Below are 27,188 nucleotides of genomic sequence, written 5' to 3' on the forward strand. Positions count from 1 at the left end.
AGACGCAGCCGCCTCGTCCTGTTCCTCGTGGCGGACGCAGCCTGTGGATTCTGAGGGGTCACTGTGGGGAGTGCTGATGCTCCTCCTTCCTGTCCTTGTTCTGGGGGCTACATCAGCGCTCTCGATCGACCCTGGGGAGTAACACACTCATCAAACCCCCTCGGACTGGAGGGACTAAGAATCGTGACTGTTACCAAACTGGGTCCTCATCAAGAGTTCACGACAGAAAAAGGCACATGTAGTCGGGTTGACTTTGCAGCTGAAGACCTGAGACAGAAATTAAGTCTATCTCGGGTTCCTCCGGCACCAAACCCCCTGCTGGGAACCTACTGCTCCCTGCCTGCATTTGCTCTCTTTCTCCTCTTCCCATTCTGTTATTGTCAAGAGCTCATTTCTCTCTAAGGTCTAACAGAAGCTCCCCGCGGCCAGCCGGGAGGAGCACCGGATTGCACTGGCCTGGCACGCTCCGCCCTCCACCCGTCCTCCCCGTCCTGCTCGACTCACCCGGTGGCGGCCGCCATGATGCACCCACCGTCGGCCGCGCTGGCCTGGCAGCAATTCGCAGAATCATGGCTCATGCCGAAGTTGTGGCCCATCTCATGGGCCATGGTGGCAGCCACGCCGATGGAGTTCTCAGAGTGGTCCTGCGCAGGGAGAGAGCTGTGGTCAAGAGGACAGCTGTCCCCAAGCCCCGACCCCGCCTTTTCTTTGGCCACGCCACACAGCTTGATAAAGGCCCGTGCTAACTACAGGCTGCGGCTGTCAATAACACAGCGTGGATAGAGACTGGGCGAGCAGAGGAGAGCAGGCTCCTTGCCGTCTACTTCACAGGCCAGATGTGAAGAGTCATTTAATAAACAGTCCCACAGTCAGAGAGAACACTCTATAGAACGCAGTGATTTCCTAGCCATAACTATGAGACAGGTTTTTGTTTCATAATGATATACATAACAGAAAACCTAGAATTAAAAAAAAAAACAAAAAACACCTTTTCTCATCTCCATTATCTCACTATTCCCCAGCCGCTGGTTTGGAACATATAAAAGACCTGGTGATGTATTAATGCGATTGCTTCCTGGTGTCCCTGCGCTTGAAAACTGGGATAAACTACAGTCGGTGAACATTCACCCCTGGGCACCTCCATTTCTTATTACTTAGTGACTTCACTTCAAACAACTGCCTGTTGTGATGTCAAAGCTTTTCTTTTTGCTGCAGTAATAAAGGTGAAGTTATTTTTCACTAGGTGAGCTCCTGTCTTGCGAGGCAGTGTTCTGTCTCCCTGCCACGTCCTCCTGTCGGCTGAGACTCACCATGTTGACGCCTCCAGACTGGTACACGGAGCACATGGCCATGAGGGGAGCCAGGCCGATGGTGATGCCCTGGAAAGCCCTGCCCCTGCAAAAGGGAAGGAGAGAGGGTGACAGGGAGGGGACTCAGAGGCCCATTTCAAAGTGCCCAGGAGCAGGGGGCCATCATGGTGTCCCTTGGACCCTCTGACTCTCCCAGAGGGTTCCCAAAGGGAGAGGCCCTGGGGTTACAGGCCAACTGGGCGGATTCCAGGCTGCCACACCTCTCCCTTCCTCCCACCTACTCTCTCACTGCTCTAGAAAAAACAGAAAGAGTGAAAGGTCACTTCTTCCCACGGCGTGCCCAGAGCCCCATGCCCTGGAAGGAAACGGGCAGGGCTTGCAAAGCCGCGTCCCATTCCTGCTGCACGGGAAACGGTCGGAGGGAGGGGTGCGGGGGAGCAGTACAGGTTCTGATGCCGACGTGAATCATGCCCACTTCCGCCAGCTGCCAGGGTCCCATGCCACATCCCTGGCTCTGGGGTATGCGGATGGGGAATTTGGCCGCAGCTGTGGGGCGATGATGCTTCATTCCTACATCATGCTGGGGCCAAGGAAACAGATGTGTCCCATCAGAAGCCTCACCAAGTGCAGCTGGGTGCAAGAATGATCTGCCTGTGTTTTGCGGTTGTGATCCTAATCTGCCAACAGCCAAGCTCCATTCCCCCAGTTCAATTCATCCCTCCCTCAGCTGCATACATCCAGGGCTGGGGCCAAGGAATAACTAAAACCCCGCGCTTTCATACATGCCACCAACATGCAACTTATTTAAAGGATCTATGCGGAAAGTCATTGTGTGGTGCTTTTATATCTACGTGATTGTCTTCTTATTCTGGGTCCCATTATCTTTGAGAGCTGAGACTCTCATTTATTTTGGGATCATTAGAACTTAGCATAGACTCTGAAACACAATGGATGCTTAATAAATGTTTGATGAAGTCAAGGCAGACTCTTCTTCAGAGAAACAATATAAAAAGGAATATGCAAAATACATGGTTGTTTTATAAACTTAGACAATGGCTCTGAAGAAGTCCAGCGGGAAAACCTGGATTCCAGGTCTTGCCCAGAGCAGGACTCCAGGCTTCCAAAGATCAGGCAAATGTCTTGGTGACCAAAGACTCTTCCCAGGTGACTGTACTCACTGCCCAAGCGTTTGGTACAGCTATTTCCTGGGACTTTTTATTTAAAAAAAAAAAATTCAATAAGCTTTTTATTAAAAAACTTCTACATAACATAATAACTTCTAAATGATCTGTGGCTTAAAAAAGGAAACCAAAACTGAAAAGACACACCACTTAGGAAGGACAGTGGAGCAGTATGTTTTAAGATTAATGGGATGTGCCATGTGTTTATTAGAGAATAAAAAAAAAATTTAAGTGATTGTTGATTCAGAAGGATATTTAGGCAACAGAAGAAAAATAGTTTTATTACGTACATATCTTCCGTTGTAACTGCCTCAGAATACCTTTGGATACCAGATAGTCACCACCCCCTGCCCCAGGGAACTGTCACATGTCACCATGACCCCCGTCAGTGCCTTCTGTTTTTCTCTCTGGGATGGAAGAAACTCCAGCACAGTCCTCACCCCATTTCCCAATGTCTCTCTCCCACCAGACACACAGTTCCCACACTGTCTGCCATTCTGCCTATCTTGGGCGGTCAGCCCCTGAGCCCCTAGGGAGGAAGTGAAGGACAACCCGGGAACCCCACCTGTGCCTGCTGGGAGAGCTCAGCTCTGGGCTAGAACAAAGCCTGGAGGTACAGACGAGCCCCGAGGAAAGTCTGCTTCAAAGCTGCCCATGACCAACAGCCAGTCACTGCCCAAACACACGCCCAAATGGTTCCAGATGCTCAGCTGAACACGTGCAGGTCTACTTTTCTCATCTAGATTGTGAATACTTCTTGGGATTGTTATACCTCTTAGGCGCCTTAACTTTTTCCAGTGTGTGCCTTCCAGGGCACAGAGCACACGTCGAGCAACACCTGATTACCTGGACCAGAGAGTCAGGGTGGCCTAATGCAAACAACACTCGGCACCGGGAGAGGAAGGGGCCAAAAGCACACGCCCTGTGGGCAGGGGCTTGGCAGCCACGGCCAACGCAACACAGATGCCAAGAGGCTATTTACGTGATTAACTGTGCGTTGTCGTGCTTCTTCTGAACGAGCAGCTTGCGCCTCCAGCGAAGAAAGGACCAGAGGGTCGAGTACGGGTTCTCCGAAACTTCACACAGGTCCCCGTGAGTCCACACTTCCAAGCCCACGAGAGCAATGCGGATGTTCAAGGATCGGTAAAACTGATCGGTAAAAACAGAAAAGACATGGCATCACCTTCATCCGTCAGTGCTGGGAAGGAGCGTCTACATCTCCGGTGGCTAAACAGTGTTCCATCGTGTGGACATACCCAGTTATACATGGGTATTTTATTATGAGATGTCCCCACCCGTTTTGGAAGTAAATGGGAAATAAACGATTCTACATGTAGGTAGATATGCTTACTCTCAAAAGTTTCCTTCCCCACCACTGGAGGTGTGTAACTTTCATCATGGATATCATAAACAGGCTGTAACCAAGACTTCTAAGGTGCCAGGTCATCTTCAGGGTTCTATCCAACTCAAACTCTTGACTCTCGGGATCCTTAAGGCTACAACTATATCTTTTATGACACAGTCTCTTTCATGTCATATACAGATAAGAAGGACGAGAGCTTTCTTCAAAGCTGACTATTGGAAGGCGTGGGTATAAGGAATTCTTTGACTGATATACCCTAAAGACTACTAAGGCAGTGACTTAAAAAAAAATGTTGCACATAAATCTAGGTCATATGAACAAAGAGATACCATCTAATCCAAAGTTGGATGGCTTTAGGCAGCTACTGCCCCAGCTAAAAAGGACAACTGGACCACTTTCTATGTACTAAGAACTGAAGTTTAGTTAGTGCCTTGCTCAAAGTCTCAGCAGGAAGATGGTGGAGTCAGGATTAAAGCCCAAATGGTCAGACCTCAGAGCCCATGCATGAGCTATGCTGCTTAAGTGTGGGTGTCTTTATATCCACACAATCCGCGTGCCCCCCAAAAACGGCGGCGTGAGGGGGCTCCAGATTCAGCAGAACATCAGCTGATCGCAATGGAAATTTTTACTTTCCCGTTTCGTGCCAGGTCAGTCATTACAGAAAATGAAAGGTTTGGATTCCAATTTGGACTTGCGGCATGCAGTAGGGAGCTTTTTACGGACTTAAACTTGGCTTTTTCATGGTTAAGAAAAAACGTCTTGGATTGCGTTCATGAGTCAGCAAATTAGCACAGTTCATTCCAGGTTTGGTTCAACAATAGTTCAGTTCAAGTGGCTGGGTCAGCGAGCCTCAGAGAGTAGGTCAGCCTTCCAGCCCGGGATGACGAGCATCAGCTGTGAGGAGAGACCTGACCCGGCTTCACAGAACAGACCAGCGAGCCAGGCTGGGGGCCTTCAAGGACGGACTGGGTGTGCTCACGGCTCTCTTCTCCTTCCACTCACCTTTGGGACCCTGGGTTCTATCTCCCAGACCAGCTGGAGAGCTCACAAAGGGGTGGCCCAGCCAAGTCTCCCACCTGTGGGCCTCCAGAACAATAGATGTCACATGGGTGATAACAGGGTCCGCCTCCTGCATCCCCCCCCAGGGAAACAAGCTCTTGTTTTCCCAGATGTTGACTGTTTGGATTGCAGGATCATTTAGCCGTTCTTGTTGAGTGAGGTGAGGGCTAGAGAGAGAACTGGGCTGTGTCCCTGGAGTCCTTCCTTCCAGGAAATACCAGCACCTGACTTTCACCAGTCACTGACCGCTGACCAGGACGAAAACAGACGGCAAAGACTGGTCCACCTGAGGATTTCAGAATGCTACCACATTTGCTTGTAAACCCCTAAAAAATAGTTAAATTCTTTATACTCTACTGTTCAGGGAAAAATGCTTTCTCCCTTTGCCCTGGGATCCATGAATCCCTAGCAGGCCCAGAGTTAAAGCTTCACAAGTTCTGTGAGTGCCCTGTAATTGTACAATAAATGTTCTTAGAGTCTCAAAGAGACCTGTGACCCCAAACATATTAAAATCTACATTTTCAAACTACTACCAGCCTATCAAGAGGCTAAGTTACCCATTTTACTGCATTTTGTACCAAACCAAATAAAATATATATATTAAAAAAAAACACAAAGTATTTCCATGTCCTGGGCCAGCCTGTTCTAGTAAAATCCAAGAATTGGGGCATTTCCTAAGAGCATGTTTCAAAGGCCTGCCCTAGGAAAGTTACACATCTGCACGGTCTTTGGGACAGGAAATAATTTTAGAACCGGTTTTACAGATGGAGACTGTACAGACTGGTCCCAAAACAACCCACGCCTCAACTTTTAAGAGTCTGTCCGTCTCTCCCTTGCTAACCTACGTCAATCCTCACCTAAGTCAGAGAATTCCTGGGCTTGGGAGCCGGGAGGAACCTCAGAGAACGTGCAGGCATTCTTAAGCTGAGCTCCTGTGTCCTGTCAGTTCCCCGGGAGCCGCTGCAGGGACGAAGGGGAGGAGTGAGAGGACAGTGCTCGGAGTCCTCACCCCGCGTCATCTCAGAGCCGTGTGCTTCACCCGACTCTTACATCAGACTGCTATGTACTGGTCTCAGCCTCGTAATAGCCAGTGTTATATAACCAGACCAGTGCTGGGGCTCTTTATCATAATTGCGACACTCCCTTCAGCAATAACCACCAGGAAACCGAAAAGATACAGATTTGTTACTTACAAGACCTGGAAATTACACAGCATACCTGGGGCCACTCAGCAACCAGGTCGTGGCGGGGGGGGGGGGGGGGGGGGGAGAAGGTAAGGGTGGGGGGAGAGAGAGCGAGCCTGGGTTCCGCTTTTCTTTTAAAATGTGGGTAAGGGTGAGGACTCAGGTTTTTGAGGGCTTGTTCTTTATTGCTAAATTTAAAACACAGAGTGGGGATTTAAAGCATAGGAAAAGAAAAAAAAGAAAAAGACAAGTAGTCCCAGTGGTCACTGAAATCAACCAAGATCTCTAAAACAAAGGAGCCTCAGTGGAGGGAGGTAGCCCAGCTCTCTCCCTAGTTATTGAGATAGCCCACTGTGAAGTGGATGCCTCCTTGTAATGAAGGTCTGGGCGACCAAAGCTCAAGCCAAGCATTACAAAAAGAAAAAAAGTAAGCACTGTCGGGGCGTACAGTACTTAGATACTGGCAGAAGATTTAAATTTATAAAAAGATCCCACCAGAAAAAATAAAAATAATTCAAAGCCATTGATTTAGCTCAACCTCTCTATTTTGTAAATTCAAAACAAAACAAAACAAAACCTCAAGCCAAAGAAGATGAGTCACTTGGCCATGATCACATAGTTGAGCTCTCGATCAAGATCATCTCGCTGAGCCTCTGTGACATTGCTATTCCCTCCCGGAAACTGGCTGGACCGGCCAGTCCCTCTGGAGGCAGCTCAGGTATTGCTCATTCTCCTGACCTCTGAAATGTGGCACCTTTCCCACAAGGTACACACCTGGTCTCACCTTATCAACGTAATTGGCGATCTCCATGAGCTTGTGTTTGGTGGCAGTCTGGTCTCTTCCATTCTTATGAAACTAAATGGGACAAGCAGAACTAGGTAAATACTCAGGACCTCTCTCAGGACCCCTCCCGTGCCCATTACTTGTCTTTGAATGAGTTTTCACTTTTCCCCGGCTTCTATAAGCTGTCATTTCTACACAGCTGTCTCCCCACCACACACACACACACACACACACACACACACACACACGCACAGTGCCCACTTGGGGCTAGTGGAGCCAGGATCATGTCCATCTCAGTAGCCCCAACTACTGACTCGGTGCAGAGCACAGAGGAGATATACAGCAGTTGTGTAGCAAATAGAATTCCCTTTCTCCAGCCCTTGAAGTCAACCTTGTTCTCCTGTCCTCCAAATTAGAAGGCTTCCCACAAAGTGCCACGGGACCTTAGAAGAGGGACTGATCCAATCCCTGCCTTGGTCATCACCCCAACATAAAGCCACCACCATCAAAGAAATTTCCACAGGCTTCCCTACATGGGGTCAATCAACAGTGGTCAAATTGTTGCTGAACGCCTGCTTCTGTGCAAGGTATTGTGCTTGGCATGAGGTGTGAGGTCCTGGCACTAGCCTGGAGGAGCTTCCATCAAAACAGAGAGAGGGCCAGAAACAACAACAATGGCGGAGTCTGTATTTAAGGAGTACATGACTGAAATAGGCTGAGAAAACATGGACAGAGTAACTGCACTAGAAGGCCACATGAGGGATACAAAATGGGTGCTGGTATTGAGGCTCTAAGTTCCTGGCTGTGTTGGGCAGGACACTCAGATCGACTGGCCGTGCCTTCTACAGTGAGAATTCTGAGACTGCCTGGGGCTTCCCAAGAAGGAGTGCTGGGCTCGATTAGAAATGTCTACCATGGGTACCAGGAAGAGGTCATTTCAGTATGAATCCTCACATTCATCCCTCCTGCCTCAAAAGGATAGATCTCTTTCAGCTGCAATGATGAAGGGACGTTTCACAGTGTAAAGATAAAATTTGCTACAACTGATCTAAATTTGCAAGGGATGGGCATATGCCCTGTCAGGTACATAAAACCTGGGTGCGTATCTGATTTACCTTGGATATACACTATATATGTTACTTTAATTCCAAACCTGATGCCCTTCCTCCACCCCATCCAGCAAGAATATCCAAACAAGAAACAAAAGGAACAGCCAAATCAAACTCCCTGGGATACTGATTGTGATGGGATGTGTCCCCACCCCGGTACAGGGAGAAAACCACCCTTTCCCATTCTACTGCATTTGGACTTTTCAGAGCTTCCCTGGAACTGTCACTCCTCAGAACTGTCAATCATTTCACTTTCATCACTGCTTTCTAAGAGTTAAATGCAATGTCAGGCATTGTGACCTGGACCTTTACCAGGTGTTAATCCTGAAGTTTCTCATTATAGGGTCATCCCATTTCTAAATGAGTCTCATTGCGCAGAGTGCTGTAGTATTTAGTGAATATTTATTATAAAATTAGAGTCACACTTCACTGCCTTTCAAATATATTACTCCAACCTCCAAGCAAATGCCTGATAATACCACCACAGCTTAAGGAACGTGTCCTGTTGTCCAGAAGAGTGTCAAGCAGGGGTCAGCAAACATTGTCTTAAATGGGCAGACTGTAAATAGTTGGGGCTTTGAAGCCATCCATCACTACTACTCATCTCTGCCATTATAGCTCAAAAGCAGCCATGGGCAGTACAAATAGCAGTGGGCATGGAAGTGTTCCAATAAAACCCTGTTTACAGAAACAGGCTGGGCTGGACTTGACCATGGGCTAGAGCTTGCAGACCCCTGACCTAAAGAAAGGACTGTCTCAACCTTATACTTTCTAAGTGACAGAGGAAATAGAAACAGGGGGTATGTGTCACCTGGCCTTCCCCAGTTATCTCACATTCTGTCCGTATGATGCAAGCTCTCTGTATTCCTGTTTTTACAGCTGCCCTGTCCCCTCTTGCAACGCCCCATCTTCCACCTCCCCCCTTCCTGGATTTCCCGTTTCATCTGCGGAAACAAGCTGAGACCCACCCAGGTGCTCCCACAGAGGCCCGGGGAGTAGGTGGCTGCTTGTCACTCTCACTGCTGACAACGCTCTCTCTGGGCAGCAATGGTTCCCTGTTCCTGCTCCCTGCACAGAGCCCAGGGGAGGAACCTGGCCTGTCCCGGCACCAAATCACAGAGAACGCAGTCCTCCCCCTCCCTGTCTTCCCATCCCTTCCGATAAATTGTCAGGAATACACTTCTGCCTGCGGAGGGCCAGAGGCCGCTTGAAGGGGTGGGGGTGGGGGGCCAGAGGCTTTCCCCGGCAGCCCTCCCACCAGGGACCCCAGCGGTTACCTCCTCCTATCCTCCCTTGGCCTGGGCTTTTAAATCAGCTTTGGATTTTGCTCCTACGCTGCTCCTCCACCTCCCCCCACACACACACACACACCAGTCTTTGGAAAGGAAAGCACAAGGTGGGGGGAAAGGCCACTAACAACCAACACCGACATCTGTTAGAAAGCAAAACTCTTCTCAAAGTAGAACACAATATTCCCCGGGCCTGGAATGCCCTTCGCCTCCACCGTTCCAGCCAGTTAACAACTCCCTGCCCTTTAAAACAGCTCCAGGGCCACCTCCTCCTGCCACCAGCACAGGACGGCAGACCTTCCGGCCTGAAGCGTAGTCGTGTCAGTGCCACCATCCGGCCCTGCCTCCCCGAGTCTGCGCTTTGGGACTGTGGACTAGATGGAGGGACCTTAGAAGGAGTTGGTAACTAAACCATGTGGAGGGGATACGAGACAGACTGGAGCTTGGATGAGTTCTGTCCTAAGGGGAGCGCAGGCGAGTGTGCAGTGTTAGAGCAGAGAGAGGGCGGGGCTCCGCATGACTCCCGCCCGGAACACGTGCTTAGTGGTGTGGTGGAACAGGTGCTTACTGGTGTGGTCGAGCTGCTATATAAAGTGAGAATGGGGGGTTAAAGATGGCTAATTTAGGCAAATGTGGGCTCTGGGGCCTGGGCCCATTCTTTAGGTGTCAACTTCAACATCACTGCCTTGGAGAAGCCTTCCCATTGTGCAAAAGCACCAAGTCGGATCCCTCGTTATCTGCACACTAATCCTCTGTAACGGAACATCTTAGCAGGTATCTATCACCCTGGGAACCAGTACACACAGTAAACTCCATGGTACCAGGGGCCAAGTACTGTGCTTGGCACAGAATAGGATCAAGAAATCGTTGATGAATAAATGAAATGAAAGAGAGAGATGAACGTTCATCAAACTTTAGACTTCAAGGCCTGCAAGACCCTGATTTGAGGAATGTGAGATTAAAGGCCAAACAGCTCATCTTCTAGGTCAGTAGTTCCCAAACTGGCCTGCGTCTCAGAATGACCCAGAGGGCTGGCTAAGACAGGGATCGCTGGACCCCAGCCCCGTAGTTTAGGGTTCAGTAGTTCCTGGGTACGGCCCAAGAATCTGCATTCTCACAAGTTCCCGGGAGCTACCGTTACTACTGGTCCAGGGACCACACTTTGGGAACCACAGCTTCAGGTTTTCATTTAGCACCAACCTAATTATAAAAGTGGACCCAGACGTGGGCAAGAAAATTGTACTGTATCACATGATTCAGAATACATGTATTATCCGTGTTTAAAAAAAATAAGTTCTGGCCCTGGCCGGTTGGCTCAGCGGTAGAGCGTCGGCCTAGCATGCGGAGGACCCGGGTTCGATTCCCGGCCAGGGCACACAGGAGAAGCGCCCATTTGCTTCTCCACCCCTCCGCCGCGCTTTCCTCTCTGTCTCTCTCTTCCCCTCCCGCAGCCAAGGCTCCATTGGAGCAGAGATGGCCCGGGCACTGGGGATGGCTCTGTGGCCTCTGCCTCAGGCGCTAGAGTGGCTCTGGTCACAACATGGCGACGCCCAGGATGGGCAGAGCATCGCCCCCTGGTGGGCAGAGCGTCGCCCCTGGTGGGCGTGCCGGGTGGATCCCGGTCGGGCGCATGCGGGAATCTGTCTGACTGTCTCTCCCCGTTTCCAGCTTCAGAAAAATGAAAAAAAAAAAAATAATAAGTTCTTTTAAATATTTAAAGAGAATTCAGGGACTCCCCAAGAATAAGCACCCAAAAACCTAAAGGTCTTCAGATGGAGTCTAAGAAATATTAATCCTGATGACGTCAGAGTAATGGCGGGATAGGAAGTGATACCGATAAGAAATATTAATCCAAATAATGTGAAATGTACTGATTTTTTTAATCTGATTAATGTATCAGGTTAGAAGAGACATTTCCTTGTTTTTTCCCCAACTATGTTTAAAATAGCAAAAAAGAGCCTTACGTCAGATTTAAGGTCAAATCATATGTCAAACGGGAGAAAAATGTCTGCTTCAGCCTCTCTCTGAAGCAGGTGGACGCGTGGAATGGAAGCTGTGAAGGGGGCACCTTTTCTGCTAAAACCCATCGCCTTCCCCTTACCTCTGCGTAGTCAGCCACGAGGTAAACCTCCACATATTTCATGGAGTTCAAATCTTCCCTTTTCATCTAAGAAAGAGATACAAGCGGATCAGGGCTGTGGAAATGGCAGGCTTGGCCTCATCTCAAAAAAAACCCAACAAACTGCTGAGAAGTGGTGTCAGTTTAATTTTATGCTTGGGCACTAGGAGCCAGTTTCGGGTGTGGTCGCCACCTCCCTCCTCCACCCTCCACCCGCCATCTCGGTTGTCACGGAGGTTGCCCTGGGACATGGGGTCCCTTCTTTACACTCAGGACAAAATGAGCTGGGTGGGCAGCTTAGAACAGGAAGAACAGAGGCATACTGTGAGGGAACATGCTGACAATCAAGTTCCCCAAAAACATCTAAACCACATACCTCTGTTGTCGGTAAAATAAACACAAGCAGGCCATACATATGGTTAAGGGGCTATCCCAAAAAGGAAAGCATATGTTTTGTTTTGTTTTGTTTTTTCTCACATTTTGAAGTTTCTGAAATTAGCGTCTCCAAGTATTTTAAATATTGTTCCCCAAAGCATTATTTTATCAAATACAAGGACATCCCACACTCAGCAATGACTTAGAATAAAAGAAACAGCTATTTCCTCCTTCTTGGCCGTCTCCCTTTCATTCAGAATTACTCCTGGATCCAAAGTAAGGGTCCTCAGCGGGGACAAGCCTACCCCAAGGTTGACCCCTGCACTGAAAACTCACCCTGCGAGGTCGTTTCTTGATTTGATTTGTAAACTGAAGCCCCCAGTCCCTGGTGGTGGTTCCGGAGTGCTCGAACCCACAGTTCCCGGGAGGCAGCTTGAGATGTTCAGATCTGTAAATACGGTGGTGGTCCCCACCATCGGGAAGGGGCTCGATGATGTAGCTGAGGTTGCTGCTCACCACGATCAGTCCTCTATCAATGAGAGAAATAGAATCTCTGGTCAGAGATGATGGCCTTGCTCGGACCTCAGTTTCCCCATCTGCAAAACACTACAGTTGGTTGTGATCATCAGTTCTTAATCTTACTGTGGGATCACGCACCCTTTGGTGAGAAGCTCACGCAAACTCAGACTTCCTCTTCAGAGAAGCGCACAACGGCCGTGACATGTGGCACACAATTTTAGGTCACAAAATGAGCGCAGAGAAGCTCTAAAGGTTCTAAACAGGCTTGACCTGGGAGACAGTTAATACCTACAAATGATGGTAGGGACAAAATTCCAAAAAGCCTCCCAAACCCAAACATGGGCATATGACAAATCGTAGGTCAAAACTTTTATAGACTCAGAAAAAAATGGGATGGTGACCAAAGGAAGAACTCTGGTCTGGGGACGAAGAGACCCAAGTCCTGGTCTTAGCTTCAACGTGAAATAGTCAAATGCTCTTCAACAAACCTCCTAAATCACTCTGACCTTCCGTCTCCCCACGTGTAAATGCAAATGATAATCTACTAGCTCATGACTCTCGGGATGACTAAATGGGATGACAGGTATCTTTGTCCTTGGAAACCAAAGGCATCACCGATGGCATTCCTGCTAGCCCCCACTTCCCTGGGCCAGCAAGGCAGCTCTCTGGAAAAGTGACATCCACAACCAAGCCTGTGTGAGAACTCTTCCTCTTGGTTATAGATACGAGCATTGAATGCTGAATAAAGACATGTTTGTTTTCTATTTTTTCACTCACTGAGCCCTCACTCTGTACTAGATGTCAGCGAGACACAATCCTGGTCCTTGAGTAATTTGCAACCCATTGGAGGACAGACACTCATTCATTCCACAAATAATTCCCAAGCTCCTGCTTTGGGCCAGGCGGGCATCGTGCTGGTTGCTGGAGATAGAGTAGTGAATAAGAAAAAGTGCCTGCTCGCCTGGAGCTTGGAGTCTGATAATGGAAATATATCGCTATGCTATATAACAGAGACAGCAGAAAGGTTTCATCACCCCCAGCACTGATGGGTTGGACGCAGCCGCCTGCGGGGTGGCACCGGTGAGGCTTATCTGGACGCGGTGAGAAAGAGTGCCAGGACTTATCGATCACTATTACAAATAATCAATGGAAGGGTGAGTAGAGGCCATTCGGCAGGTGTTTGCCATCCTTGATGCAATGAAATGTATACAAGGGAATGTAGCCAGGGCTCTGGGGGAAGAAGAAGCCCAGCAATGAGTCCCTGGGGCCCCAGAAGCATTTCACACGCTCCCAAACCTCAGGCTCTCATCCACCCAGAGAATTCGGAAGTTAAATGCGCTCCACATCAGTCTTTGCACTCCAAATCGAAAGGATCTCTCTCTTCACCTTTCTTGGGCTCTAGCCCTGCCCCTTGTTCTTAGGGGCCCCCACCTAGGTTTTGCCCTTTGGGAAGAGCCTGTGATGCGCCCAGGAGAGACAATGTCGGGGGCTGATCAGCAGCGGCCCTGCCTGGAATCCATCCCTGGCTGACCTCATTCTGGGGCCAGTGCTGGGGAGACTTCCCGGCTGCCTCGCCCAGGCTGACGCAGCAATCCCGGAGCCATCCCAGGGCAGCCCATTGGTGGGACACCCAAGGTGCTCCCTGGACAGCTGGGGGTGGGAATGGGGCAAAGAGCAAGGGGCACATCCGCTCCTGAATGTGGACAGGAAAGGGCAGTAGGCCGAGCTGCTGCGGGCATCCTGCTCCCAAACTATCTTCTCATCTCAGCTGACCAGGGCCCTTCCTGTCACACCGGTTTCCCCCAACAACTACAGACTTTGCAAATAGAGGGCTGGACCGTAAACCAGCTAATGCTTTTGTGTGCGTCAGTCTATGGCTATGGAGATAACACCCAGTGAGCGGAAGGTTCCACTTAGGGACTGGGAAGAGTTCCGGCGGAGCCGACTGGGTATCACCAGAACAAGCCTCTGGGCCAAGTGGACAGAGATCAATCCAAAGTTCAGTGCAGGGTGGATGTTAATAATACAGTGGTTATTGTTGATTGAGCCTTTGCTATGGGACAAGGCACTGTGCTGAATATTTTATTATTCACATTAGCTTCCATGAGCCTTATAAATATTATCCCCACTGTACAAATGAGAAAACGAAGGCTCAGTGAGGTTAAATAACTGACCCAGATTCACACAGGTAGTAAGGACCTAAGCAGTCTGGTTCCAGGCTCCACACCCTTAACCATGACCTCACAAGCCTCTGTCACAACAGCTCCTGTGGAGTGGTTAGAAGGAAACACCCAGTTTACAGATGGCCACAAACGATGGGTACCAACAACCCTACTCCATCTTTCTTATTGCATTCCTACATCTATGCTCTAAGGCTACATCATGGGTCCCACTGCATAGATGAGGAAACTGAGCTCTAGAGAGATTCAAGAACAAGCTCTCACAAGTCTCTGGGGCCAGAGATTTAAGGTGTGGTAGACTCTGGACACCATGCCTTTCCCCTCTATGCCATCTGTCTCCATCAGTGAGTTCCAAACCTATGGGTCAGAGATCACCAGGATCAGATCGCCCAGAGCTATATATTAGAATATTCTATAGAGTATTCTCTATATCCATCTGTATTTCTAATCCATCTGCATTAGAAATACAGATGGAGGAGCCTCGGATTCATGGGCCTGGGGACCAGCACTCTCAACAAGTCCCATAGTAATGCCTTGCACAGACACACCCAGGAACTGTGGCCTGGAGCCCAGGCTGTGCAGCAGGAGCCCACCCCTTCACAGGGCCCTCCAGCAATTCTGCTTCAGGTGTGGGCAGATGACAAGGTGAGAAACATGGGCTCAGAAGGACACTGCAAGTCCTCCCAGCAAGAGACTCCGTGGCCCTACCCTCGTCCCTCGACTGTGGCCCCTGCTCACTCGCCTCGTGTCACAGCTGCAATCCTCCCAGACTGCCTGGGAATGGGGAGACACTGGCACAAGCCTCAGCACTGTACGGTGAACCTCAGCTTTGACAGTTCGGGGTTTCTGAAACTCTAGTTCCTGGGGACCTCCTCCGCCACGACCCCTAAGTCCTGCTAAACGCTCACCAGTTCTTTATCCTCCTAGCAGCCTCAGTTGATTTAATTTGCTAAAGGTAAGCATTGGCAAAGCTCCACCAGGGACATGGGAGGGGGGCCCAGGAGGCTGGGTGGCCGGGACCTCACAAGCTACCTTCCATTCCACTCTCCATCCTATTCCTCATTGTTAAGAGCTCGATACAAATGAAATTGTACAGAGAACCCTTGGCAGAGCAGGCCAGGCAGGCAGCGGGCGATTCGGGTTTAACCCCTGAATGACTGCAGGAATGGTCCACATACACCTTTCAGGGAACTCAGCCAGACCGCTTCCTGTGGATCTGTCCATTCAGAGCTAAGCCCAGGGGACACACACTACCTCCGTACATTCAGAACAGCCCTAAGAGCTAATCACCCTGTTACCCTTCCTTCCTCCCCCTGAACCCCAATTCGCATCCACGTGAGGAGGTACAGGAAACTGTAAAGGCAGCACAGAAGGAGGAAAGAAGGCAGGCAGGTGATGTGCTCTTCCTAGGGTGGCACGTGCCATGGCCTGGGAGTGAGGCTCAGCTGGGTTCATGCCCTGGCTCTGCTGTCCACTGCTTTGTGGTACGTCACTCAACAATGCTGCCCTTCTCTCGGGGTTGCTGGGATAATTGGCGGAAGTAATCGGCAATGTTTACTAACAAAGTAACATTAAAATAATAACATGTGTTATATACATCAGGGAGGGTCCAAAGCATTTTATTCGATCGCCATTCAACCGATGTATTAAGAACGTACTAAGTGCCAGGAACTGTCCTAGGCACCAGGGATGCAGCATGATGGGGAAAAAAGGTCTCTGCTCTCAAGAAAGTTGCACTCATCACCCAATGGTGTCACTGTTGTTCTCATTTACAGGTGAGAAAAATCGATGCTGGAGAACTGAAGCTAACTATCAGGTCTTGAGACAGGAATTGTCTGACTTCGGAGCTGACATCAGTCACAACTTAACGGTCCTCTCCTACGGGGGCTTACTCTGTGCCTGACACGGAGGTGGCACTTGTCATCCATCCTGCATAAGGAAGGCCAGGTATTCAAAGGGGAAAGGGCCTTGGCACTCCTTGGTAGAGGGGCAGGCATATAAGGACTGGCTGCCTGCATTAAGGGCCACCCTGTTCTGTCTCAGATGCCCACCTCCCTGAGATTCTGCCCACTCTCTCTGCAGTGCAGAACTTCCCATGCTAGAGGGTCCGTTTCGTGAGCTGGTCTACCCTCCTTTCTCAGAGGAGAGGAACCAAAGCCCAGAGAAAAAGGAACTTGCCCAAGTCACTTAGTGAGTTATTCTTAGGGCAGGGGGCAGATCCCAGGTCTCCTGAGGAGGCACAGTACTATGGAGGCTCTGCTCGGACACTGTGTCCCAAGCTCCCTCCCAGGGCTCAGCAGCCTCCTGCCTGCGGGTACCATCTACAGAACTGAGTGAGGACCACGGGAGGCACCAGCCCCGCCAAGATAAAGATAAGGAGCAAATGAAGTAGGGAGAGGAAAGCTCAGCGTTACACAGCCAGGAGGTGTGGAGCTAGATGACAAACTCGGGCCCCTTGATGCTAAGATTTTAGTTCCTTCCAGGCCATCCGTGCACATTCCTGCGCATACGCTTCTATTCATTCTCGGTGTCACATTCTCTCATACAGAATCCGAGTCCGACCACAGTGAGCGTGGGCAGATCTGAGGACAGGTCTGCTACAATGTAAGAATAGATCACTACAGGTGCTCTATGATGTGCCTTTGACAGACTTTCTGTGTAATTAAACTTGCCAGACATCAGTACATAAGAAACTATGCAGCCATTAAAAGAATGAGATAGAACTATGTGTGCCTAAGACACAATGTTAAATTGAAAACAGAAATTACATAACGGAAGGAGACTTGACTTGAGCCATGAACACACTCTACAATACACAGATGAGGTATTATAGAATTTTATACTTGAGCCTGACCAGGCAGTGGTGCAGTGGGATAGAGTGTTGGACTGGGATGTGGAGGACCCAGGTTCAAGACCCCGAGGTCGCCATCTTGAGTGTGGGCTCATCTGGTTTGAGCAAGGCTCACCAGCTTGAGCCCAAGGTTGCTGGCCCAAGCAAGGGGTCACTTGGTCTGCTGTAGCCCCTGGTCAAGGCGCATATGAGAAATCAATCAATGAACAACTAAGGAGCTGCAACGAAGAACTGATGTTTCTCATCTCTCTCCCTTCCTGTCTGTCTGTCCCTCTCTCTGACTCTCTGTCTGTCTCTGCTACACACACAAAAAAGAATTTTACACTTGAAACCTGTATAATTTTATTAACCAACACCACCCCAATGAATTCAATAAACACAAGAAAAGGAAAAACAATTTAAAAAATAAAATCCATTTAAGAAAATTCTTTGACTATAGAATAGATCTTACGAGGATAAAGATATGGACAGATATGTATAGAACATTTCAGGTCAATCCATTAACTCTATAGAATTTGCTACATGAAGTTTGTGATTTCAACTTATTTCAATTTTTTTTTTTTGTTAACTGAAGAAAATAATTACAGAATAGTATGTATGGGGTCATCTCATTTGAATTTTAAAAAATCATATATACACATAATTATTTATTTCAGTTCCGTATACCCCCAACAGGAAATACAGATGGGGGATGGGATTGGTTGAGAGTGGGACAGGATAAAGGACTTTTACTTTTTAAGTTCCACACTCTGTATTATTTAAATATTTAACATAGTAACTAGTTATGCAATGATAATTTTTAATAAGCAGTGTCTTTAAAAATAAACTGACCAGGTTTTTAAAAATGTTTTTACTGCAGTCAATAGCTCTCCTGCTAACAGTGAGCTAGGGACACACAGCATGCACGCATGTCGACCATCTCCCCCACATCCCACAGGTCCAATCGAGAACACTCCGGCCCATTGCGAGCTCAACTTCCTCACAAATAACCATCATTCTTTACATTTCCACTTTGCACTAGTTTGCAAAGCATCTGTGCACGTGAGAAGTCCTGTAGACAGAGGAAAGGTCCTTTTTTTTTTTTTTTTTTTTTTTTTTTTCATTTTTCTGAAGCTGGAAACAGGGAGAGACAGTCAGACAGACTCCCGCATGCGCCCGACCGGGATCCACCCGGCACGCCCACCAGGGGCGGTGCTCTGCCCCCCAGGGGGCGATGCTCTGCCCATCCTGGGCGTCGCCATATTGCGACCAGAGCCACTCTAGCGCCTGAGGCAGAGGCCACAGAGCCATGCCCAGCGCCCGGGCCATCTCTGCTCCAATGGAGCCTTGGCTGCGGGAGGGGAAGAGAGAGACAGAGAGGAAAGCGCGGCGGAGGGGTGGGGAAGCAAATGGGCGCTTCTCCTGTGTGCCCTGGCCGGGAATCGAACCTGGGTCCTCTGCACGCTAGGCCGACGCTCTACCGCTGAGCCAACCGGCCAGGGCAGGAAAGGTCCTTCATCGGAGACCAGCTTGAGGGTTATGGACACCTGCCACCCCTACCAGAACGTGTGCCCCATCTTTCTGCTGGTGTCGTTTATAAGTATCTGTAGCTGCTACTCAATTCTCAAAAGGGCCAATGGCGCAAAACCAATGACAAAGAACTGCATTACATATCTGTGTTCTGGTCTCCAAGGGCTATTTCTAACGGGAGACATCAAACACTGATGACAATGGCTGCCCCGGGGGGAGGAGAGATTCTGTAAGTTCAGAGGAAGACCTTCCACTGTCCACTCTCGCACTGTGTGAAGGTTATATTTTTTTTTACTACGATCATGTATTACTTCTTCAATTAAAGTAGTTAAAGAACAGGACTGGAGTGAAGAGGGGGCCCAGCAACCATCTCGAAACTCAGCTGACTGCTCTGCATCTGTCTCATCAGCCTGAAGGTCCCACTTGGGGTAAGTCCTACCTCTCTTCTCCAATCATAAGGAGCATGCTTCCAGGAGAAGCACGATGGCTAAAAAGATTTTCCATTGCGGCATCACTTTATCGCTTCATGAGCCCCGGGGAGTGGGGGGAGACACGGGTGTTACATGGGTTTGAAGGCTGCAGCTGCTGAAGCTGCTCCTCCTCCAGAGTCCAAACGGAGCCATCTGGCATGAGTCTCCAGCTCTTAAATCAGTCGAGCCCTTGGTTTCCTAAGGTGTGCAGTGAGCGGCTGGGAAAGTCAGGCGGGTGGACCCCACCAGAGGGAAGCATGCAAAACAGAAACACATGGACGGCTCCTCCAGTTTCCCCCTGTCAGTATGGCTGCGGGAATGATTTACAAGAGGCCAAGCCAAGTTCCCACCACTCCAGACCAAGGCGACAGAGGAAGGGGCAGAGAGATATGAGTCACACCTGCATGTTCCCTTTCCTTCTTCTTGGGAAAGATGGTTGTTTACTTGCAGACTGCAGGTGGCCCTGGCTGGGCCTGTAAACACCACCGGGAGGCTTGGCTCAACCAAGTCACTTGAGTGGGGGATTGGAAGCCACTGTTATGGCCTCCCAGCCAAAGCTTGTTTCCTGCCTAATTCCCTCCGGCTGACTCACCACAAAGCCTTACAGAGGGGACACGGCCCAATTTATAAACAAACACGTGGGATCTGCAGCGTTGCATTTGCATGCGAGCCTGGGTAAATCCAAACACGGATTCACTGTTATAAAATGGTGTAAGACGATAATAATCTTGTATGCCTGCAGAGTGCTGTAGAATTAACATAGTGTATCCTATTCTCTACCATGCCTGTCATCGATGCCCACTTTACAGATAAGGAAACTGAGAGCTCAGAAAGTACTTTCCAATGCCTGCTTTCCTCTACCTACATAGGGCATGGGCATAGAGCAGCATCTAGTATTAATACGCTGAATGAAAGAAACAATTGTTGTTGCCTGACCGGGCGGTGGCGCAGTGGATGGAGCATCGGGCTGGGATGCGGAAGACCCAGGTTTGAGACCCCGAGGTCGCCAGCTTGAGTGTGGGCTCATCTGGTTTGAGCAAAAATTCACCAGCTTGGACCCAAGGTTGCTGGCTTGAGCAAGGGGTTACTTGGTCTGCTGAAGGCCCGCGGTCAAGGCACATATGAGAAAGCAATCAATAAACAACTAAGGGGTCGCAATGCGCAACGAAAAACTAATGATTGATGCTTCTCATCTCTCCGTTCCTGTCTGTCTGTCCCTGTCTATCCCTCACTCTGACTCTCTCTCTGTCTCTGTAAAAAAATAAAATAAAATATTTTTTAAAAAAAAGAAACAATTGTTGAATGAATCAGTTGACAAAGAAGGCTATATACACAGCGGAAATAGCTACTGGCCCATGAGAGGCAGTACGTGTAACTTTCCAATTCTGCCTTTAGTAACATCATGTTGATAGCTTCATGTTGGTCATGGTGGGATTATTTTTACCAGCATATTGGCAGATACAACAAATAAGTACTTTTTCTTTTTTTATTTTTCCATAGAGACATTTTATCAACTCAATGAGTATAGATATCACATTAAAACCCAGGCAATTATATAGGCAACTAAAATATAGGATTTTCAGATAATCTCTTTTCCAAAAGGAGGGGAATGTCTAAATCAATGATATTACTTCAATATACATGTATAGATCTTACTATATGCAAAGCACTTGGGTAGGCTGGAGGAGAGAAAGATATTCAAAATACAATTCATATTGTCAAGGAACACACACTCTCAGGGATAAACTATAATGTGCGCATGAATCTCCTGGGGGTCTTGATAAAATGCAGATTAGAATCCAGTAGGTCTGGGTGAGACCAGAGACACTGCATTCTGGACAAGCTTCCGGGTGATGCCGCCCCGCGACAGGCCACACCAGGGGCCAAGGATCTAGGAGCTGACTGCATGTCCTATGTGACAGCCAGTTGTGCACATTAGGTACCTATCAACACACCCAATCTTCATGACACTAGGGGTACATTTCTCTTATCCACATTTTACAAGTGAGGCTATTAAGGCCCAAGTTCACCCAGCTGGTACACTGACACTAGTTCAAATCCAGGTAGTCTGGCTGAGAGGATGAAGAGTCACTTGCTTTCCAACGTGCCACCTAGTTGGAAATTTTTCAGTTAACTTTCTGTCTTGAAAACTGGCCCTGGCCAGTTGGCTCAGTGGTAGAGTGTTGGCCCTGTGTGTGATATACCGGGTTTAATTCCTGGTCAGAGCACACAAGACAAGCAACCATCTGCTTCTCCCTGCCCATCCCTCTCCCCCTTCTCTTTTCCTCTCTCTCTCTGTCTCTCTCTCTTCCTCACCCACAACCATGGCTTGATTGATTTGAGCACATCGGCCCTGGACGCTAAGGATGGCTCCATGAAGCCTCCACCTCAGGTGCTAAAAATAGCTCAGTTGCAAGCATGGCCCCAGATGGGCAGAGCATTGGCCCCAGACGGGGATTGCCAGGTGGATCCTAGTCAGGGTGCATGCTGGAGTCTCTCTATCTTCCTTCCTCTCATTTAGGAAAAAAAGGGGAAAAAAATAGAAAATTATTCTTGCTTCTCCTTTCTCTTCCCACCCTCTCTTTTCACCAGCTGCCCACTTCCTTTTCCGTCTCCTCAAGTGCATCTACCAGAAAAGAGCAAAGGAGAAGTAGGAATGAATGCTCACACTCATCAGTTTCAAGAGTATGAACCCCATCTCTCAGTTTTCATATTCTGGTGCTCTGCCATCTACCCCCCAGGTTAGCCAGTTCCTAGAGGCAGGAAACAGCTCACTAGTGAGCAGCCCTTTAAATGTGGCTTTCACCCTCTGGGTCACTATCCCCCTGCCCTGCTCACCCTAGGCCAGGGACCAAACAACTAGCCACAGCCCCTGAGCCCAGATCCCATTGACATTTTTTAAACTAACCAATCCTCAGCCTTGCCTGCTCCTTCCTGAAGAAACCACAATAAAGACTCTGCCACACTGCCTCCTCCCCTCTGCCTGCTGACTGACTCCTGTGCTTCCTGTCCTCCCCCTGCGCGCGCGCGCGGGCGCGCGCACACACACACACACACACACACACATGCACACCTCCTCTTAGAATCTTGGGTACAACAAGCTGTCTCTTCAGTGGCTGTTGCCTGCTGCTCGGTTGGCTTTACCAAACCTGAAAACACTGAACCATCATGTTCCTCGAGTTCCTGCCCAGCTCGGCCCTTCTCAGAACTGGCTTGCATACAATCTCCATGGACAGCCTCTTCAGGTCCCCGCCCAAGGCGAGCCCTGCTTGTCCTGAAAATTCCATTCCTGGGGAGAGTACCAGGTATCTCTGGGCACTGTCAGGGCCTCTTACCTCATCCCCCGGCAGGTGCTGAGTGTGACACTGGACTGTTCTGCCATCCTCACCGTCCCATGGTAAAAGCAGTGATCCTAGCAAGGAGAAAGGGGAGGCGGTTAGGCCAAAGAATACAGGTAAGCACAGCAATGTTAATGTCTCATGAAGGTCATGGATGATTATATACCCAGTTTAAACCTTCAACCCACAAAGAGCTTTCCAAGCCTCTATTCTATTTGATTCTCGTAACAGTCCTGGGAGGTGGGACAGTGCAGATGTCATCATCCCCATTGAACAGATGAAGAAGCTGAGGCTTAGAGAAACAAAGAGGTCTGCCAAAGGCCCATCTGCTAGTTGGAAAACCAGGATCCCAGAGCTAGTGCAGAGCTCTTCCATGACAGGATGTTGGCCATAGGAAACTGGCTTCTGAAGAGCTTGCCTCCCCATGGAAGTCACCTCTGTGACCCCCTGCAGGGTTGAATATTTATGTCTACCCAGAGCCTCAGAACGTGCTCTTATTCAGAATAGGATCTTTGCAGATGTAATTAGGTAAAGAAGAAGTCATACTGAGCTGGTGTCTTTCTATGAAGGGGATACAAAACAGACAGACACTCACACACACAGGGAAGGCCACGTGGTAATAGAGACAGAGAAGACAGTGATGGAGCCACAAGCCAAGGAGCGCCGAGGCGGCCGGGGGGCATCAGAAGCTAGGGAGAGGCCAGGAAGGATTCTTCCCTAGACTACAGAGGAAGTGTGGCCCTGCCGTCACCTTGATTTTGGACTTCTAGCCTCCACAACTAGCGAGAATACTTTTATGTTCTTTTAACCCACCAGGTTCATGGTGCTTTGTTACAGCAGCCCTAGGAAACGGACAGACCCCGCTTCTCTGTCCCTCTCCAGGATCGCCGCGTGCCGGGAGCAGACTGGACTTGGAACCTGCGTCCCCGGGCGCAGAGGTCGGATGCTGCTCTCTAGTCTGTGGTCTCGGGGCCATCTGGTCTCCCCAGCCCAGCTGCATTCCTCCACGACCATGAACAGCTGTGGAGCGCTGCTGAGTGCCAAGGCCTGGGCTAAGCCCCAGAGACACAACAATGGACAAACAGACTCGGCTCCAGCCTTCATGGGACTCAGGGTCTGGTGAAAGCCAATCTTAATTAAAAAGCCGTACAGAGATACAACTATGAACAATGAAAAGTGGCCTGAAATAAAAGTTGGCGATGCCAGCAGAGTGGTTCATAAGGAAGAGAACCAGAGTGTCGAGGAGGCAAACCAGGACACTGCTTGGAGTGCTAAAGTGTAAAGCCAAGTGGGCGCAAACCCAGTGCAAACCAGGGCCGTCCCGGGCACAGCGAGGGGTAATGACAAAGGACACATCCCTGCAAGCTCCTTCCCAAAGGGTTAAGGGAGAGAAACCGGTCAGAGGTGAGAGAGGGTCAAACCCCCAGGGCAGAGCCAGGCTCTAACTAGGTGTTAACGTTATAACCTGTGTACCTGCAGACGTGGAAGCTTCCTCCCCCAGCACCCTAAGCCTGAACAGGCCAAACTGAAATCTCTGGCATTCGCCTACAGAACAGTCCCAGTGACCCATCAGCAGGACCATACTTGCTTGTAGATGTTCCTTGGTCCCCAGAAGGCAGGAATGTGACCTAGGGGACAACTAATCCAAGTGTCTATCTTCTCTGGCTCATCTCTTGCCCAGCTCCGGGCAAGACGACAACCTAACGATTAAACTGAAGCACTTTGGCATGCCCAGGCCAGGTCTGAACGCAAGCTCCTGTCTACCAGCCCCGTAAACAGTTGCACAACCTCTCTCTGACCTCCAGCTTCTTCATTCTCTACCTCAGGGAAGGCTGTGAGAACACCGTACCTCAAGGAACTAGAGCAGGACACGTGACCTGGAGCAGCTGCAATAAACATTAGTGATCACTTGTCAAAGGCAGAATGTGGCCTTGAGGGAGCGGGGAGCCCAGCAAGGGGCTGAATCTTTGGCCTTAGCGGCACCAATTCTGTGCCCTCCCAGCGAAGCCACGCAGCCAGATCACAGGATACAGGCCAGGCTGGCACTCAACTCAGGGTCAGTCTCCGTGGGTGCCCTTTCACCTGCGGGTCATCTGTTGCCAGCAGGGTGGCTTCTCCACCCGTTAGAGTAGGTAGTCAATCAGACATGAGCTGGGTGAGGAACAGAGAGGGAAATGAAACAGCAACCTTAAACATAAACATCAGCTGTCAACCCAGTGGGTGATTTGGGTGATGGTGGTTTTAAACTTCCTGATATAGCCTAGGGCAGTCACACACCCAGGGACTAACAAATAGGGCAATGACTGCTGTATGACCCTGACCTTCCACTGGGGGCACTACATAGAAGGGCAAAATGATGAGAAAGAGCATGCATGTGGACTCAAAACATGAATACCACAGGTGTGCAACCACTCACCAATGGCAGAGAGATGTGTGCATGCAACAGTCAGGAACAGACCAGCCAGAGAGGAGGAGTCAGGAGGCGGGCAGGGTGCCCAGGTAAGCATGAAATCCTGACTATGTAACCAAGCGGGGCACTCAGGTCTGAGTCGCCCTCTTTGAAATCCTCCAAGTATACGTTCCCTTCGCCATTAAGCCACGGCCTGCTTTGCTATCTCCATCTCTTACCTGGAATCCTTCTTTCAAGAAGACAAGAACTGAGGACTCCAAAACACTACGAGAACAGGGACACACCCATTCAGGTTCAGGCAGTCAGCAGGTGGGACAGACACCGGCCCCTCTTTCGCATCAAACTCTCCTGGACTGGAAACAACTCAGACCCCGACCTTTAGTGGGGCTCTAAGGAAAGCCTCCATGCCAGGGACCCCCCACAGCCCCTGTGAAAGAAGGGAGGTGGGCACAACCCTCCTCCTAGCCAAGATTCCATCTGCTTGCAAATGCCAGCCTGTCACGTGGCTTCCCCACCTACTGCTGGCTCAGGGACCTTGGAGGCACGTTGTCAAGCATTCAAGTTCTAAACCTGATCCTTAGACCTCAGCAACGAGGCTGAGAACTCTAAAACCTAGGATCACTCATGGGTGGAAGAAGGGGGCGAGCCAGTATGAGGTTAATGGGGCTCACAGATATTGGAATGATGGAGAGTCAAATTGTTCAGAGACATAGGGTCAGTTTCAAAAATCCTGGTTATTCTACGAATAAAGAGAATTCAGATCCAGGGGTGGGCAGAAAGAGTCCTTGCACCTTTTCCCATCTTTGCACTGATGCAAACAGTGTTCAATGCCTGGGTGCTCTCCAAATAGCATCACAACTGACTTTTGCGACATGCCTTAAATTTCCAAAGGGCTTCCACACACATCATCACATGTATAATAATAATACCTCCGTTCAGTGTTAGTAACAAGAAGAGCTAACATCTGCCTAGCTTTTACTATCGGATAAACAAGTTATACAGATTTTTCTTTTTAATTCTGACCAAAGTCTTATGAGGTAGCTATTATTATTCTCATTTTTTTTAAAAAAGGGAAACTAGTAGAAGAGGTTTTGTCATTCACAAAGCCACAGAGCAAAGTGGAGATTCAAACCCCAGCAGCCTCCTGACTTTCAGACTCCGTGCTCTCTCTGCCTCTCCCAGGAAAAGCAGATCCAGCAAAGTACATACAAATTAATTTGTCAAAACCGTTACCTTCAAGTACCTATAGATATGTGAGTTCTAATCTAAGCCTTGCCATTTTCCTGGTTATCTGAACTCAGACATGTTACTTTTTCTTTTCACTCAATCTTCTCATCTGTAAACTGTGGCATTGGAAAAGATGTTTATAAATTCCCATAAAACCACTGATTCATCTTACCCTTCTATAGCCCTGAGAGTCGATCTTAGCAGATCCAATTTCAGAAGAAGAAACAACACTAGTGCAGTCAAAAAGGGTTGATTAAGGTCAGTTAGTTAAAGCCAAGACTAAAACCCTGGCTTCAGACCCCAAACTCTGTAACTTTTTCCTACTGGAACGCAGTCATGGATCTATTCCCCCAGTGATCTGACCTAGATTAAGGCTGTACCCCGCTGGCCCTGCTGATGAGTTTGATAAGGTTCCCAGAAGTCCCACTGCCCCAGGCCAAGTTTGGTAGTAGAGTGTGGTCCTCAACATTTCGGTCAAGGGCAGCTAAATGGTTTATTTTATTCTTGTTTCTCTTTGAGTCTTCAGTTCCCAAATAAGAAAGCCAACTGGGAGCCCCACTGGGCCGGGTGGGGTCTGGGCTGTCCACAGCAAGGGATGTAAGAAAACAATGACTTGTGCCATACTTTAGTCAACAAGACCTTCATGAGGGAGGGGCATTCTGGGAACGAGAGGAAGAGCCCATTCCTCTCTTTCTGAAAGGTCCTTACAACATCTCTGCCTAATTCTGAGAGCACAAAGAACAAGTATGTGAAGTCATCGCATTCCTTCTCAGCTTCTTGGCCTGAGGGGGCCACCCTGAGGGGGCTTTCAGAGCAGGAAGCGTGAGCTCATGGCAGACTTGTGCACTGAGACCCGCTCTTGAGCTGCTGGTGTATCAGTTCAGGAGCTGAACGCAGGGGCGGGGCTTTGT

The 27,188-nt window shown here is 49.2% G+C and overlaps 1 protein-coding gene across 1 annotated transcript in view; it reads right to left on the reverse strand.

Moving 5' to 3' along the window:
* Positions 1–27,188, reverse strand: part of ADAM19 (ADAM metallopeptidase domain 19) — an 80,435-nt gene that overhangs the window by 20,118 nt on the left and 33,129 nt on the right. The window contains exons 5-11 of the mRNA XM_066273130.1: positions 22,638–22,714; positions 12,110–12,302; positions 11,381–11,446; positions 6,882–6,953; positions 3,474–3,640; positions 1,311–1,395; positions 505–644 (exon numbers count right to left, since the gene is read on the reverse strand). Of these exons, the coding sequence (XP_066129227.1) occupies positions 505–644; positions 1,311–1,395; positions 3,474–3,640; positions 6,882–6,953; positions 11,381–11,446; positions 12,110–12,302; positions 22,638–22,714 (800 nt within the window). The remainder of the gene's footprint in view (positions 1–504; positions 645–1,310; positions 1,396–3,473; positions 3,641–6,881; positions 6,954–11,380; positions 11,447–12,109; positions 12,303–22,637; positions 22,715–27,188) is intronic.

The sequence above is a fragment of the Saccopteryx bilineata genome, chromosome 4 (genome assembly GCF_036850765.1).
Source record: "Saccopteryx bilineata isolate mSacBil1 chromosome 4, mSacBil1_pri_phased_curated, whole genome shotgun sequence".
Classification (NCBI taxonomy): domain Eukaryota; kingdom Metazoa; phylum Chordata; class Mammalia; order Chiroptera; family Emballonuridae; genus Saccopteryx; species Saccopteryx bilineata.